Raw genomic sequence first — 18,226 nt, 5'->3', positions numbered from 1 at the left:
TTTTAGAAGAAGAGCAAACCGAATTTTCAATCAACAGTTGCATTGGTATCAATAGATATAGGGCTGTCCATAAATTACGTTTTCGATTTTTAACTCCCCCCCCCCCCCTAAAATCACCCAAAAAATCATGCTTCGAATGACCCCGTTTCCTCCTACGTCATCATCCGATGTCCAGACCTCCCCCCCTAATTTGAAATGACGAATTTATGAATAGCCCCTTACCTATTATATTAGGTAATTTTAATATAGCTAGAATAACCGTGGTAGCGACTCGAAAGCCCCAGTTATCCTTGCGGTTTGCTGACCCCTAATTATCGAATTGCAAACAGACTGCGTGTAGATTTGTTAGTCTTTGGACTATTTGCATGGTGAGCATGTTGTAGCACCGGGCAAGATGGTAAGTACGTCAGTACACTAAGTTCAAGGTGGCTAGGCTCATAAGAGAGGGGTTCGGTTAGAAGTAGGTACGTTTATAGTATGCCACGTTACCTTCGATACATTGTCGACTATTAATTAGGCATGTTTCCTATATTGTGTATTTACTTAAATATTAAATAAATAAATATTATACGACATTCTTACACAGATTGACTAAGTCCCACAGTAAGCTCAAGAAGGCTTGTGTTGTGGGTACTCAGACAACGATATACATAATATACAAATACTTAAATACATAGAAAACACCCATGACTCAGGAACAAATATCTGTATCATCATACAAATAAATGCCCTTACTGGGATTCGAACCCAGGACCATCGGCTTCGCAGGCAGGGTCACTACCCACTAGGCCAGACCGGTCGTAATTTACTTAGATAGCAATTCATATTCTTGTCAACAATTTCGTCAATTATCGCCGGACGTATTACTCAGAGCAATATTTTTACAGACGTCACGTCAGTGCTGCTAGTTGCAGGCGATTGGTGGCGCCATTTGCAATCCACTTAAGATTTTACATTTTTTAGTAAACCTGACCATGTTGTTTACATAAGATTATAAGTGTAATTATTTATTTAACCGCTCTTAAAATTCATTCGTTTTCGAAAGATGATGCCACAATTTAAAGTTTGCGATTAATCAAACATCGTTTTATGGTCCATTTGAATATAAACATAACAGTGTTTGTTGATTTTTGCTGAAATGTGTTTCGGTTCAATCTCAGTCAAACAATGAGTCAGTGACGGGCGCTCGTCCTAATCCGATAACCTCGCTAGGGCCCAGACAAGGGCGTCTTCTAAACTTAGTTTATATCGGCTTCCGTCATCGGTTCGTGTGTTGCCTTCCAATCTCTCAACAGTTTGCCCGGAATCTGCTAATGCTTTGTTTTTCACAAATAACATTTACACAAAATCATACAAACCCTTCTCAAACCCTGCAAATGGAGAACACGTCAAACATGTGTATTATTTTATGCTCGTTCTCCTACCTATAGCTATCACCGCATACAATCTTATCATATGCTGATAATCTTCTACTCATGGACAAGCATGCCTGACAGAGCTTCGTCTAATCACAAGGAGGCGACCAGTAGTCTAGCTAGATGTTTTACATTGCGAACGTGCTCCCGTCGCTACAGCAGATGGCCTACCGCGAACCACGTTCGACGTGTTGCCTCTCTGTCGCACTTGTAAATTAGTACGTAAGTGTGACAGGGAGGCAACACGTCGAACGTGGTTCGCGGTAGGCCCTCAGGCGCGGCAACAAATCGGGGTCACTCCTCTGTCGCCGTCGCCGACCGTTTCCGAGATTCGTCCAACAAATCATATTTAGCTTAGTACTATAGAGAAAATGCTGTTTGTTTGTCTTGGAATAGACGCCTTAATGAAACCGGGCATCTGATACATGGCACAACTGGGCACGACCTAAATTCTAGGAAGCTCACGCTAAATTATCACCTGTGAGATACTAATTTGTCCTATTTTTGTTTGACTGGACAAAAACTTAATAGCGTACCGCTGTCTATGACGTCATCGCGTGTCGTATGCATTCGTCACCGAAGTTTTGCTAGGTTAAAGCTCAGGGCTCAGCTAAAGGTTGCTAGGTTTACGATTTTTGTCAGTTAACAATATGGCATAACTTGTTGTTATCAAAATCATTGAGTAAGATCATGAGTCTCCAGGATCAAGCCGTACGTGGGTTGAGCAGGTGCCTGCGCCCTGCGCCCACGCAATATCGGTAGGACCGTGTGCACAGCCTGACGTCACCCTCATAGCCTCCGTCACGCGGACCTTCGGAGCTCTTACATCAGCTGTCATAATGAGACAAACAGATCAAGTAAAGTCGATCAGTAAAAGTCACGGGCGGCCAATTAATGCGTAAAAAGGTTACTGCAAATAATTGTTTCCTTCGACAGTTATGTATACCATATTCCGTTTACCTGACATCTATTTTTGTCCAGATAATTATTCTTTGGTAATTATTAGTCATTAATTCGATTACCGTGGTTTTATTTACTTTTACTGCAAGACCTCAATGGATTCTTGTGAAAATCTTGTAAAGTTTAAGCAAATAAATAAGCGCTTGTCTGACGTTTATTCATACCGGTCTATATTTTTATAAATTGGACTATAATGGATTGCCGCAGTCCACAGTCTCTGGTTTTAATATAAACATTAAATCTCATAGAATAAAAAATAAAATTGTAAGTGAATATGAAAGCGTTGATTTTGTCGTTCTGTTTACCTAATGACATCAACATATTGCATAAACAACTAGGTACCTATCCTTTAGTAATCCGATTGCCTCGTCGTGATTGTTTTAGTACAAGCAATTGTTTTAGTACGCATACGTTGGCATGAATTGTGGTGATTTGGTGAAACTAAAGAAATCTTTAAAAATCAAATAGCGGCGCTTGCGACGTCGCTGACTGACATCTTGATTGACGTGAGGCGCATGCGACCAAGTTACCGACTTTATTTTATCCTCCCGGTGATATTCCGCTACTTAGGCGCAACTGCGACCCGACTTCACACAAAATGTAAACCTTGATCTACTTTATAAACTAAATTTAAGGTTAGCTAATTCAAAAGTCATGTTTTGAGTTATGATTTTGTGTTGGGACACTTTATTAGCGGCCCCATTCATTCGGAGACGTTTGGTCAGGATACGACATGTCAAATCAAAAGAGCCACTTGAAACTCTTTCGTATTAATTGTTTTTTTAGTCACAGACCGACCGGTTTTAATTTATCTCAATATGACACATTAACATAATAAAATCGCGTGGGAAGCGTAGAAATGATACGAATCATTACCTTGTTGACAGTTCCACGTTGCAGTAGCGGTGGCAAAAATAACAAATCTACCTACACTAAGTGACATTAAAATATTTTTTAAAACAACAAGAAACAATGAATTATTGGCTTAATAAAGTGTGCTGATATTAAAAATACAAATGTGTGAGTACAGTTTCTATGATATGTTTTTGAAAAGCGTAAATTGTTAATGATTTATGATTCTTAGCGCCGTTCTGAAAAGTTCACGATCACTGTTAGTTATGATGTTCGCTATAGGAACTTTTTCATGAAATCTGCAACATTATGTACGTGCTCCGCCATAATTCGTTTCAAAGTTTGTAATGAGTCAGTCGTACGCACGTGCGCGAGTTTGTTTACAATACGATATTATGATATACACAGATATAAAACAGGCATTTACATCATAGTAGCTAATTGAAAGTTTAGGCTATGTTTGAACATCTTTTCTACTATAGGTATACAATACAGGGTCAAAGTAAAATACATGCATAAGTTACATATTTATTTTTACTACAAATTTTGTTGGAATGTTGTATTTAGACAGTAGAAAGTTGTAGGTACGAGTAATAGGTTTGATATCGATAATTTATTGATCGCATTTCTTGCATATCTCCTGACAGAGCATTAACTGTTTCATTAAATCAATACCTACTGACAATGCCGCAGTAGAAAATAAAAATCTTCAATTTCAGGAACTACTGTTGGTGTGATGGTGACAGGTTTTCTTTAGTGTAACTTGTCTGTAATTACATTAGGATTGTAATAGTATCTTGGAAAAAAAAACGTGAAAATATAACCAAATTCGGAGATTCCTTAGCGACGCCAACATAAATGCTCTATTAAACAAACAAGGCAAAAATATTTGCCTTTCAAAAATGTACAATATAATAATATTCCACATTTTGGAAGTCTGCACCTGTTTACGTAACTTTTACTTTTATACATCGCGTATGCCGACAGATGTTTTATTTATTCCGCATCGTATTTCCAGCTTTATAGCGAGTTTTAAACATTGCGTAATTCTGCCATCTTTTTTCGGAGATATATACATGATGGGGCAAACTAACGTCATAATGTGAATATGCCATAATTTATATAAATTGCCTCGTATGTTATTGTGCTTTGACGCTAATGTCGTTAAGAAATAGAGGATACCTATAGAAATGCAAATTAGTAGAATATGTCAGTGTTGAAAGCCAATTGCAAATTTAGAATATTTTGAGCCAAGTTTTGACTGAATTTCAAAAAAAGCTGAAAGTTTTCCTCTTGATTGATTTCTTTTTATTACGTTAATCAAACAAATGAAGCGTTTTAATTTTCTTTGTTAGGCAATGTATGCTCTTAAAAGCGATAGGCGCCCGTCCAAGCTATTGCCTACGGCGTGTGCGGGCTAGTGTGGACAGGACAATGGGAGACCATAATACCCCGGGTGCCTATAAGATCCCGGGTTCCCCTCGGAAGATACTTTTGCTTTGGATTCAAAGTGTTAAACGATATTATCCACAGTAAAATAATGTTGTGTGCGTCACGAGTTACTAAGCCCTTGTATTTCTTTCATTGTTATATACATCGTTAGCGAGATACTTATTCAAAAATAGACTGCGACGTCCACGACAATAAACCACAAACGATTATTTATTATCCTTTTTTTGTCAGATTACACGCATGAATAGTTTTTAACGGAACTAATAAATAGATCAGAAGTCATTGGGTCGCGAGTGTGGCCATGAGTCTACCCCGCCCAACCGCACCCAGTGTATTGAGCCGTACGCAATTCCGATGTCACTACCACGCACGTTTCAGTTGTGACAGCGTTCAGTTATTTTAATTTGTTTATTTTTTTTTAGTAATAATTGACTAAAGTGCGGTAAACTCTGATGTTAATTGAAATCAAAACTGTTAATTATTTATTATCTGTATGAATATTATTTATGGTTTCTAATTTAAACATAAGTCTCAGACTTATCGCTGTTTTTCCTTATGTTTGCTTTTCATTTTAACTATTTTCATACATCCATAATACTTTGGGGTTAATTTCTTTAGTTACCCTAAACGACAAAATTCGATTTGTTAATTATGTACTTAAAATAAAGAATAAGAGACTGCAAATTTTAACAAATTGCAAATCGCAGAGAGCTCATACAGCTACTGCAACTCGACTGTATTTTGCGGTTCATTTATTTGGAAACCAAAACTTGTTACCGGGTGGCTAATACATACAGTGAGTACATACTTATAAAAGCGAATGTACGTTAACAAAATGTTATCTGTTATCCAGAGAGCCGATCGTCGTGCGGCGGAGGCGGCGGCTCCGAGGGCCCGGAGGGGCGCGCGTCGTGGCGCGTCACGCTGGACCACGACCTCGTGGAAACGCTGAGCGCCATCTACCCCGAGTGGTTCAAGCCGCAGCACCGACGCGAGCGCAGCCGCGCCGCCTCGCCTGCCTCGCCCGCCTCCACCACCCCCACCTCGCCGGGCACGCCCGCCACATCGCCGAACGACGACACCTTCAGGTACAGCCACCGCGTAATCGATTGTCCCCCTAAACGGGTTATTTCCGCTGGTTAAAGGTGGGAAAAAAAATCCCAGTAGTTACCACTGGTAAGAACTTGGTGGTAACTAAATAGTGGGAATAACCCCCTTAACGTTAACTTTGTACTTTTGCAAACCCCACGGTGTCCGTATGAAAATGAAAGGCAGGGCGGTCTAGCTTTGTTACTAGCGAATTTTTATCTAGGGGCACGGTATAGCAAAACAGCCTCCTTGGTATTGCGAAACTCATTTGCTTTAATTCGACTCTACATTGGGTCTAACGACTTCAACTAATTACACTAGAAGCGATTTATACGACTTCAGTATTTTGTTTGCTGATGTTGTAACCCTGATTTTTCTTCAGGCAGTGGTATTAAAGCTTCATACTTAGCAATTTTGCTGCAAAATGTAGCTTAAGTTCACGTGTACGTTTCAATGCAACGGAGTTGCGCTTCCTCGAGAACCTACCGCAATAACAACGATAAACATTTTTTTTCCGTATCTGCCTCTCTGTCGCTTGAATGTGCTAGAGAGATTTCGATTTTCGATGTTCTCAATAGGCCTAAGCTTTTAGTTTGGCCACCTCCAAAAATTTTAATATTTTTATAACATAAAACGTAAGATTTCTAAAGAGGGAGAGCGAGATTTCCCTTCAAGTATCCTCACTCAAGCTATGTCAGCAACATTCATATCATTCGACACATATCATAAGCGTTTTAGGGATAACAATATCATGTTATTTATCGACATGAATCACTTGAACTGACTCGGGAAAACCAAACTCGTTATTGTTTATTGCAATCATTTTCATACGCATCGATCGCGTGACCAGGCGGCGTGGCACGGTGGCGTTTTTATCCCTTGTCACCATACCTGTCACGTTCTAACAAGTATGTAAGTGCGAAAGGGACGCGCATAGTGATAGTCGATAAAAATGGAACCGTGCTGCGCCCGCAGTATTCCAATCCACATAATTTATTTATGTAATAGACTATGTAGAGTAATCGTAAAGAGTTGTGCAAATATTTGCATGATTTCTCAAAGTTTGATTTAGGTATCTTAATTGATGTATTCGATATCGAAATAAAGTACCACAGTAATGTGTCACTTCCACAATATACCACTTTTACCAGACGAGTTTAATTATGAAATTTGTTCTTTAATTTGAATTCTTTGAAAGAATTTTACAAAACACGACATGTATCCTTTTGTCTTTCGTTACTTTTATTTCGAGATCGAAGTAACCGCTTTTTAGTAAGAACTCATCCTTTTAAACTATCAGCGACACGGCCTTGTTTTTTTCCATACTGGTGACCTTGGATGCATACCTTTTAGGCCCTGTAAACTATTTGTGGGGAGTCATTAACAATACCTATATTGTTTGTTACAGTTCGGGCGCAGAGGAAATGGCTAGCCGCCAGGCGGGCGGCGGCGAGCCGGCAAGCTCGCCGCCGCGCGTGTCGCCGCCGAAGGTGGTCGTGGACGACAGCCCGCTGCAGCCAGCCATGGGCAAACATAAGGAATGTAAGTATACACATTCAATTATTAGTTTTATTGCCCTCGTAAGATTGTATGCCTTCATGACCCTTAGGCCAGAGTATCACTAACTTACCCGCCGTTTGAACACAGGGTCTAAAGGTGCATCCAGAACTAACGCACTGTTCGAGAGTTATAACTACGTAATGCAGGGCCTTTGTAAATAGGCGCATGTGTGTCGCGTTTGTCAGATAAGACTGATAAGGGGTCCGTTTATCAAAAGCTTGTAACTTGTAACACAGGTGGACGTCCCTTTTTGACAGCTTTTGTTAAGAAAGGGACTTCCACTTGTATTACAAGTTTCAAGCTTTTGATAAACAGCACAGGACGCATCTTAAGCGTTGAAGCGTGAATTTTACGTAGAAGTTTGATGGTAAAATAGTTGGTTTGCCAATGAACTGTATGATAAAAGATTGATGATTAAGATTAAACTATCATTTGTCGCTGACAAATGATTTATTTGCCCTAGACCGAAACAAAGTCAGACTGATCAAAGACCAACTAAAACGCCACGTGGCTAGTCAACTGCCAGACTTCGAGTTCTTCCAATGATAATACGGGACGTAATGATATCATCAATTGAATAATATTTTTAATTCCGGTCAGTGAACTTATTATAAGGAAGTTTTCCTCGAAGCGCGATGAATCCTTATAATAATAACGTCCGCAATAAGACTGTCACAGAATGCATTAGGCATTTATCCTAATGTTTATTACCTTGTGTGCGTAATATCTTAAGGTTTATTATATTAAGGTTAAGGGTTAATCAAGATGATTCCGTGCGCCTGGAAGTTCAACAACTATAAAGGTGTTATCTTCGATCAATGGCTGGTGTCCACGGCCGCATTAGAATGCCGACGGTGTCAACACATCCGGTTGTTGTGTTGTGCCGTCTGCGTCGGGGTGCGATTCACGACAACGGAACAAATCACCCTAAAGCGAACCAGTCTAAGTCTGATCTCTGATCCTCGGGATCTCGAGATCCAGATATGCTAGAAACGAACGAACAGACGAGATAAAATGTTTTGTGAATTGAGCAGCCGTGCGAATCACATGTCAGACGCTGTCAACACAAACGGCAAAAACAAAACATGTACCCGTGTCTTCATAAAATAAATGAACGTTTTTACGATCGGCAGATAAAATCGCTGTAAGACCGAAGTTCAACATCATCTACCAAACGACGATCAAAGTAAGATTGTTGTTTTCCGGATAAACTGTTCAAGGAATTCAAAATTAGATCGCTAGGAGTGTAGGACTTCGTATCTCGAAACCTCTTCTATTAAAATTAGGATAGAGTTAACGTACCTAATGATATTTTTACCGCTGAGTGGGCCCACTGCTTTTACGTCATTCCGATGGCATTGAAATACGTAATCAACGACAAACGTCAAATGACAAACGTCCCAAACGTGGAGTTGAAAAGCAAATAATAGAAAATAAATTATACCTAACCTCATCCCGGGATGCAATATGTGATAATTTTATATGGTAACAATCCTCTTTAAATTAATTAATGCGCCTAAAGTAAGTTCATGTTAAAACCGTTCTGGTTATGGCGGCGCCCAGTAACCCACAATATTCGGCCCAGTGGTAGTGAATGTTTCGTCTGTAATACGGTCGCGGCATAACACTAGTTTCCTTGTGCACTGTTTACTTTGGCCGGCGGCCAGCGTTGTCCGCCCGTCTTGCTTGTCTATACACGCAAACAACGCGCCTACACCCGAATGGAATCGATGAATCGTAATACATCGCGACGTATCGATCACGTACACTCTTATATTTACCTCTACGTCAAACTACCTGGCGTCATAAACACGTGTCGATACATATTATAACCACTTAGAGGAGTTCCCGAACGCATAGCAAAAGGGTGAATGACGCGTGACGCGTTTCTGCTGACCTATACATATAAAAGACACCTAGCATTTCGTATTTGCCACGAGAAGAATTAAGTACCTTAATTTGCCAGTTGAGGTAGAAAATAGGGGGTTTTAATAAACTATGTATTTAAACCCCGATTTCCGTCAGTTGTATCGCACATGGCGAAATACCTAAGAAGTGGCTATGCAAGTATACTTGCACCACTTCTTATTTTTTATTTAAGGTAATTTTCAATAAAAAGTAAAATGAGTGGGGTGCCACATATATGTGCTACATATATGTGGCACCCCACTATTATATTTATTGAAAATTACCTTAAATAAAAAAAATACCACCTGACCCACATAACCAAAGATGAATCTGATGATGATCGCTAGTTAATTTTCTGTTGCTATTTACTAAAGTCAAAAGCGATGAAGATAGATAACGAACTTGAAATGTGCGCACAGTCTCCGTTTGCACGGTTCCTTGTATTTACAAAACATACTTTTTAACCCCGGGCGTCATAAACTGTGGTCCGTAGAGATGGGTAGGGGTGAGTAAATACTGAGTATTTACTCGGTATTTACTCAAAGCACCCGATAAATACCCGTATTTACTCATTTAGGTGGGTAAAAACGATTGCTTATAAAATATTCAAAAAGTGAGATTAAAGAACAAAATTGTCTTTTGTTGAAGAGTGCTAACGTGTATTAACAATATCTTTAAAATAAAAAGCATAGAGGACGCTTAATTTAGGAAAAAAAGGTAATTATTAGTGAGAGGAAAATTTTGTTAACAATTATGTTTTAAATAAGAAGGTATTTACTTTAAAAATATGAGTACTTAAATTCTACCGATGTTCTAGATAAGTGCATGTCGCGCAAAAGTGCGTGTTTACGCGGCACTTACGACCTTTTATTAAGGGTTTTTTAAAGAAAACTCAAAAATGGCTCAACCGATGATGTTCAAAATATTGCTTTTTGTACTCTATTATGCGGCTAATCTCCCGATATGTTTTCATATTTTTTCTGAACTTTGGTTCTAAAGTTATAGAGAGGGAAACATTATTTTGGCCTTTCGAAAGGGTTTTTTTCCAAAAATATTCAATTTATCCAAAAATGTTCTTAGAAACATTCCAGTTATTTTTAAAGACCCATTTAATGATGTGCAAAATGTTGGTGGTTTCTGAGATTTTTTTTTTGTGACAATTAGTTACATGTATGGAGTGCCCCTCTTAAAAATACATTTCTCACAATTTTGAGTACGTAATCCAGTAGCGGCTTACAAAATATACCTATATTTCAAATTTATATGCCCCTTTCAGCACTCTAAATAGTTTATACCCACCAATTTGGGTATAAACGAGTAAATACGGGTAAATTGAGTAAATACTGAGTATTTACTCGGTATTTATCCGTGAGTATTTACTCACTACCCATCTCTAGTGGTCCGGCATATGAATCCATATGAATACACAATAGTTGTATGCAAAAGGTAATCGTACACTGTCGATGTCGTCTGCATTCTAATCGAAAAGTTGACACCGGTAACATAAATAAAAAAAGAATACAGTGTTGTTGATAGGATATTAAAGCGGTATTCACAATGGATACGGATCCGCGTGTGCGCGAGCTGGATCTCGCTATTTACGACAGCACAGTCTCATTCACACTCCTGCGTGTGTTTCGGAGGTGCATCAGTGTAGAGTAGATAATAACAACGCAAGGCGGAAAACCGATTCAGTTATAAATGGTCAAGCAAATCTTGTCAGTAAAAAAAAAGGCGCGAAATTCAAATTTTCTATGAGACGATAACCCTTCGCGCCTACATTTTTCAAATTTGCCGCCTTTCACAAGCTTTTATTTAGTTTCACCTGACCGTTGTCTGTCTGTCTGTCTGTCTGTCTGTCTGTCTGTCTGTCTGTCTGTCTGTCTGTAATCAAATCTTGCAAGTTAAATTTGATCCACTTCCCGGTTTCCGATTGAGCTGAAATTTTGCATACATGCGTAAGTCGGGTGACAATGCAATATTATGGTGTCATCGAGCTAATTTGATGATGGAGACCGAAGGTGGCCATAGGAACTCTGTGATAAAACAACAAAACCTAATTGTGTTTGGGGTTTTTAGAATTGTCTCGATGAGCATTAGTCGCCTGTGGAAAAAAAGTACAGTCGGCGATAAAAGCTTGTACCAAAAATGAAATTTTTGCCAAAAACTTATTCTACTGACAAGATCTGCTTGACCATCTATATTTTTAAACATATCATACCGAAAAGCTAACATTGGTAGCATCAATAAAAAAAGAAATAAACGATGATGGTAGGAATATAAGGCGGAAAACCGACTCAGTTATTTTCAATTAAATCATTAAGGAAATAATTGCTCCCAGAATGTAGTATGCCCTTGGCATTGTCCCTAACATGTGCGTTTTATGTGTTTTATTGAAATTATTTGTAAGTGTAACCTATGCTTGTAATTTCAGCATTGAAGGTGAAGCTGATGATGAGGAGACCCATAAACCAGCTGGTGGCGCAGGGGATCATGCCTCGTAAGTACTTAGCTTGCGTACTTTATTTAAGATTGTGAACGTAAACAACACGTAGTCAAAGTTATGTTTATTGCTTTATATAGTTATCTCAGTACGATGTGTAGCAAATGTTATTATTGAATTAAATGAAACTTGAATGACGATAGTTATGAAAATAAAAACGAAAGGGCCTTCTGCTATTTTTGAGGAAAATTGGTGTTTTGTCCCTTATATTTTAAGTTCAATCGATCTGCCTCCACTGGCGAGAACATATCAAGTGATACACATCAAAGATAAAAAGAAGAGAATTTCGTGTATTCTGGATAAATCAAACAACTATTGTTGTTCTTTTACAGCACTTAAGACGCCACCCGCTTACTTCGAACAGTCGAAGCAACTAGAGAGAGCAAAAACTGGAGATCTGCTAAAAGCCAAAATCCAGCGACGACCAGATCGTCAAGAACTTGAGAGACGGCATATTTTGGAACAGGTCAGTGTTTTCAATAAAAAAAGTTAAATTAAATTTATTTAAGACCAACAATGGATCAATTTCGTTAGTGACACATTTTAATCTTACAACTAATGGTAATATGTAATGTTTTGGTTATGATCGAGTTCTCTCCATTTTTACAAGAAATTGATGTACATTACGCTCCGCGATTGTTGCGCCATTTAGGGTCCCAGCTAAATTGGTTGTTCAATACTTACGCTATAGAATTTCCAATTTAACAAGAGCCCTAAATGGCATAAGAAACCCCGTGTGGTGACTGTACCTAAAATTGATTTTTGGCAAATTTTAACATGGGATGTGGAATAGGTATAATAATTACCATTGTTTATCGAAATAACAAATAAATAAATATAGTTCCTTAGAATGGTATTCCGCCTGCCTAATTTCTTGGTCCTATGTGTATTTGCGAGTTACATAAGTGCTTCCTGTTGGAAATTAGATGCGGATACGTTTTACGCTTGTTTTGATAAGCAAATAGCGTTTAGAATCTCTCGATATAAATTTTATCTAATTACTAGCAGACTCGTAATTATTATTATTGTTAATATTAGAATATGTTTACAGGAGAGCCATGTGGACCCGAGCCTCGCGGAGAAGCAGCGCATGCTCAAGAAGGCTCGGCTCGCGGACGCGCTCAACGACCAGCTGTCGCACCGGCCCGGGCCGCTCGAGCTCATCAAGAAGAACATCCTGCACACCGAGCAGGACATCGAGACCGCCGTCAAGTCCGGCACCCTCGCCTTCCGCGCCACCTCCGAGGGCGCCTCCGGCCGCCCCGAGCACCCCTCCTCCTACTGCGGGCCCCCCGAGGACATCTCCCCCTCGCCCTCCCCGCCCTGCCTCCTCTCCCCCGCGCCCTCCCCGGCCCCCGTCCAACACCCCGCCCCCGGCAAAGCCGACAAAAACCGCAAGAAGACCAAGCATAAGCAGCAGCAGCCGAAAGCGCGCTTCAAATTCCACGAATACAAAGGCCCCCCGAATGCGCATAAAGCGCCTTCGCCCCCGGACTCGACCGAGACGCCGTACGAGCTGCTCCTCCAACAGCAGCAGCTGCTCCTGCAGTTGATGCCGGCGTCGCCGGCGCCGTCTTCCGCTTCCATCGCGTCGGATTCCTCGGACGCGTATTCGGCGCCCCCGCCCCCGCCGCCGCCGCCGACGCCGCTGCACGTTACGTTGCATCACGTGCCGACGCGGTACGAAGACATGAAGGTGTCCGACCTTCGGGCGGAATGCAAGCGACGGAACCTGCGCGTGTCCGGACCGAAGCCGCAGCTGATCAGCCGTTTGCGACCGTTCCTTCTGGAGAAGGGGGAGGAACCCCCGCGCTCGCCGGCGTCCGTCGCCTCGGTCGCCTCCGTCGCGTCGCCCGAGTCGCGCTCCGAGCCGGAGCCGGCGGAGGATATCGTGCAGTCCCAGCGGAGACAGATCGAGGAGCTCGAGCGGAAGCTGGAGGCGTCGCGCCAGCAGTTGGAAGCGGTGAGGCGCGAGGCGGCCGGCGCGGCCGCCAGCGACCAGAGCCGGAGGCTTCTCCAGGCGCACCTGTGCGTGACGCAGCTGCGCGCGCAGCTGGACGCGCTGCAGCAGCCGGCCGCGCCCGCCGCCGCGCCGCCGCCGGCCGCGCCCGCCGCGCCGCCGCCGCGCTACGTGCTCGCCACGGCCGACGCCGCGCCCGACCGCCTCGTGCGTCTCTTCACCGTGGCGCAGCCCGCCGCCGCCGACGCGGTCGACCCGACCGCCGCCAAGACGGCCAACTACATCCTGAACGGCGTCAAGGTGGTCCCCATCGCGATATTACCCTCGCCGCATTACGAACCCGAGCGCGCCGCCGCGCCGCCCCCGCCGCCGCCTCCTCCGCCGATGCCGCTCCCGACGCTGCACGACCGCAACGAGGACATGGACGACGTCATCGAGCTGCTTGTGGAAAATGGCGAGCTCCCGCCTTCGGTGGTGGGCGCGGCGGAGGCCCAGCCGATGCGGACGGAGTTCTTGAGCGACAGCGCCGACGCGTTCTCGCCGGCCGAAGTTCTCGGAGACGGCCGGACGCGGGATTCGCTCGCCGCCGACGAGCTGCAGCGCGAGCTCAACGACATCCAGAACGAGATCATGAACCACGCCGATCTCCACGCCGTCAACGGCAACCGCTGCGACATAGACTCGACCACCGCCGACATCGACCCGGAACTCAACGTGGATTTACTGACGAACAACGATTTCCACCCGGACTTCAGCTCCGATCCCACGTCCGGCGACCACGACGACTTCTTCGGGCTGCTCTCCGGCGAGACGGACCACGCGGACGAAACCTCGCAGACCGCGATGGACATCGGCGAGGACCCGCCCGAGCGCATGGCGATGACCCCGCTCACCAACGGCGACATCCTCGACCACACGAGAGCCGGCTTCGAGGACATGGACGACCTGTCGCTGCCGTCCTTCCAGGAGGACATGATCCAGGAGCGGCCGTGCGAGTTCGACCTGAAGGAGTTCGGGATCGACATCGGGTCGAACATGACGGTGGACGGCGACGCGTACGACTACATGGACACGGAGCTGATCCCCAACCTGTTCGGGCGCGGGCACGTGCCGCAGCGCGACCCGCTGCTGGGCGCCGTGCTGTCGCGGCCGCCGCCGCGCCCGGCGCGCAAGCACTACTCGTGGGACCGCATCGAGTACGACGCCACCTGACCCCCCGCGCGCTGCCTGCGGTGTCCCCGTCTAACTAGCAATGCGGGCGTCGTCGAATGCCTTACTCGGTAGTTCAAATTGTATCGTTAAACATAATTTATGCGCGTTCGGTGTCGTTTAAAATTTATGATCTCTAGTAGTCGGAGTGACGTCGCGAAGTGGAGTGTGACGCTAATTTTATTCGCCGCGTAGCGACCCGCGCTAGTCTCCGGTGTCCCGTTCCTTCGGGATCGGGATCCTTAGTATTGACTAGATAGGAGGAGTTCGGTGATGTTTAAACACATAGTGTTGGCATCGATAGAGTTAGTTGTAGACTTTGGTGTTTTGTACTTAACAGTTGAGGCGACTCGTTTGTACCGCTAGTTGATAATATAGTCTAATTATTCATTATATCGTTATCTGAGCGTCGCCGTCATCGCTCGGCGCTCGACCCTATCGAATCCATTCTATGTACTATTACTAGTGTGTATAGGCATTGTCTACTTATGTATATATTGAAAGTATAATGTAATAATACTCAACATAGTTGTGGATTTCTGCATTCCGCCCGATGACTTAAAACGTAAGGGAAATTTATCATTAGGAAAGATGTTTCTGTCGAGGCACCGACGGTCGATCTTCGAGACACCTGCTACGTACACGTCGTGTTAATTATTATTTATTTAATATACAAATTCATGTTCTGTTAGTTAACAAAAATGCTGTATGATGCCTCTGTCGTATGTGAAGCTATTTCCCAAAACATTGTATGACATTCCAGTCTTGTTGAAGTGCAACATGCAGAGCCCCTGCACTCTAGCCTCTGTCGACAATATAAACAGCGGAACCAATAATTCGTGCAATAATTTGTCTGAGCATATTTGTGACAGTAAGTTATTTGGAGAGAGTTTGATAATTGCACGTTGACAAGCCATCGTCATGGGTGGGACCAGCTCGGGAACAAAGTTAGATACGAATCATTTAGTTAAAGCACGGAGCCGGCTCCGCGCGTACAGACAATTACACGGCAGGCCGAGGCAAGAGTTATTAAACATCACTTTCTTCCTTTAAAACTTCGCGTAATGCATATATAATCCTTTTTTTGAGTTAAAGTCAGCTTCAGAAGCAGCCTCGCAAAATGTCTTGCTTAAAATCTGCACGAGCCCATTGAACTATTATTACTACGTATGGAACCGGCACAGCACAGAGAACCGTCATGAGTTGTTGCCGGCCGAGAAAAAAATATGGAAGCGGAGCGTCAATCTCGCGATCTAAACGCGTAAGCGCCATGATTTTCACGGTCGCGTGGTACAGGTTGCGATTACGACAATTTCATTGTTTAATATGGCTTCTCTATAGTACCTAATAATATTTTATTGACGAGAGTCGTTACAGATAATTTAATTATGTGCCTACATCGCTCGCGTGGCTGTTTTTGCAACTGACTGTAGAAAATCAAAATGTTATAACAATTTATTGTATTGGAGAGTGTAATTAAACATTGTCCTTAACATTTTGTTTTAACTAAAAGGATTCTTACGTAAACATTACATTCTTGAAAATATATCATTCCAATTTATTATTGTCTAAAGTGTAGGATAGGTGAACCATTATAAGTAAGTTGCTGTTTGATTGAACTGCGGAGGCGGTATTGTACATTCTTTCTTCAAATCCCTCGCCTGTTTGTGTAATTGTTTGGCTGCATTATTTATAATTATTTATTTCATTATTTGATGGTGTACCGTTTGTTTTGATCGGGTGTGTTCATTGCGATATGTGAGGTCTTCACTAATTTATTTGTGTTATATTAACTATATAGTTACGTTACTGTCATAACCCTAGTGTAACCAGAACAAGAGCGAAAGGAAACATAGTTTTATGAAAGTAAATTGCCATTAATTGCATTTATGTATAATGTTATCAGAATACCTTTAGAACAACGAATGTGGCGTTACTGCCCGCTTGTGCCAATCTGTTTAAATAATTTTAGATTCATCTTCCGCTTTGTGATATATATAACATGCATAATCTATATTTATATACAAATTATATTACCTAATCTGGGCTTTTTCTGCACATATAAATATATAGAGATTGGTCTGAATTATTAAAGCTGGTGGTTTAAATATGTGACCGTACTTTAAAAGCGCTTGTATTTTGAAGTGCAGTCATATAAGGGTTGGTGCTAATAGAATGTAAGGTAACATTGATTTATAAAGTATAATTTTTAGGATGTACGTATACATATACAACCCATGTACTTGTATGTGTGGCTCTATAAATTTCAACCACTAATATCGTATTTATCACCTGCAGAGAATTAAGTTATTTTGCCAGTCAAACCAATAAGCAACACAACGCTAAACAGCTGGTACAAATATCAAGTTGCTGTTTGGTTATTAAGTAATCTGTAAACATAAGTAATATTCCATTATCTAAGTAAATTTTAACAATACCCTTTAGATTTAAATATTTATAAAAATCTATTTGCTCATTATCTAAAATGTACCTACACTGTATAGCCAATGATTGGAGTCAACGTGCGTGGTAGACGTATATTTCCATTTGTTGTTGTGTACTCGTAATCGACTTCCACATTTAACAAGCTTGTGTGTTTCATGGCTTTCATACTCACTCTTTTAAGAGTTAGTTTAAATGTATTTAACGAGAAACTAAGTGAGATTAATGTTTTGATAAATAGTATTTATGTATCTGCATATTTGTTATTGTTGTAATTATTTTAGGAAAGTTTTAATATTTGTTTTAACTAGATTATATTCCGAAGTGATAAATAAATCGTGCTGAATTTAACATGCGTACTTTAGCTCTCTGTAATGCGAGTATTTATACATTAAGTATTATACATTGGCTTCAATCAACAATATCAATTACATGTAGCTATATTGGTTTGGTATATTTTCGCAAAAGTCGAAATAAGTAGTCAGGGTCGTCACCAAATTTACACCTTATTTCATTGTAATTAATTTGAAAAATGTATACACATTTATGACCGTGACTAATGCTGAACTATTTTTGAATTATACCTATTATCGCAATAAACCAGCTTAGATATCATTTTTAATTGATTTAAGTACCTAATATAGCGTACACAATATTGGGCTTAAAGCCCGATTTCTAAAATAAGATATAAATCATAGAAAAACCAATAATCAATAAATACGTTGTGATAGAGTCGATTCTATGGTAATCAAAGTTTTATACCTTGCCCTGTATTTGAAGCCTTGTGTACTAGCTTAAGGAAAGAATGTTACATTAAAAGTTTTGACACAAATAAATATTCTTTTATTAAGGACCTCGAGATTTCCTAATAAATGT

The 18,226-nt window shown here is 41.6% G+C and overlaps 1 protein-coding gene across 3 annotated transcripts in view; it reads left to right on the top strand.

Annotated features, from left to right (window-relative positions):
• LOC134668882 (myocardin) overlaps positions 1–18,186 on the top strand; it is a 60,777-nt gene extending 42,591 nt beyond the window's left edge. For 2 of the 3 annotated variants that reach the window (XM_063526365.1, XM_063526364.1), the window contains exons 2-6: positions 5,533–5,767; positions 7,177–7,310; positions 11,671–11,736; positions 12,072–12,205; positions 12,791–18,186. In XM_063526365.1, coding sequence (XP_063382435.1) covers positions 7,193–7,310; positions 11,671–11,736; positions 12,072–12,205; positions 12,791–14,911 — 2,439 coding nt within the window. In that variant the 5' untranslated portion in view covers positions 5,533–5,767; positions 7,177–7,192 and the 3' untranslated portion in view covers positions 14,912–18,186. Of the gene's footprint in view, positions 1–3,255; positions 3,396–5,532; positions 5,768–7,176; positions 7,311–11,670; positions 11,737–12,071; positions 12,206–12,790 lie in introns of those variants that run through there. The other variant, XM_063526366.1, reaches the window with a different exon arrangement.
• The last annotated feature ends 40 nt before the right edge of the window (positions 18,187–18,226 follow it).

Source organism: Cydia fagiglandana, chromosome 11, assembly GCF_963556715.1.
Source record: "Cydia fagiglandana chromosome 11, ilCydFagi1.1, whole genome shotgun sequence".
In the NCBI taxonomy this organism is placed as follows: domain Eukaryota; kingdom Metazoa; phylum Arthropoda; class Insecta; order Lepidoptera; family Tortricidae; genus Cydia; species Cydia fagiglandana.
Note: the sequence above shows the minus strand (reverse complement) of the source record. Positions and strands in the feature narration are given on the sequence as shown.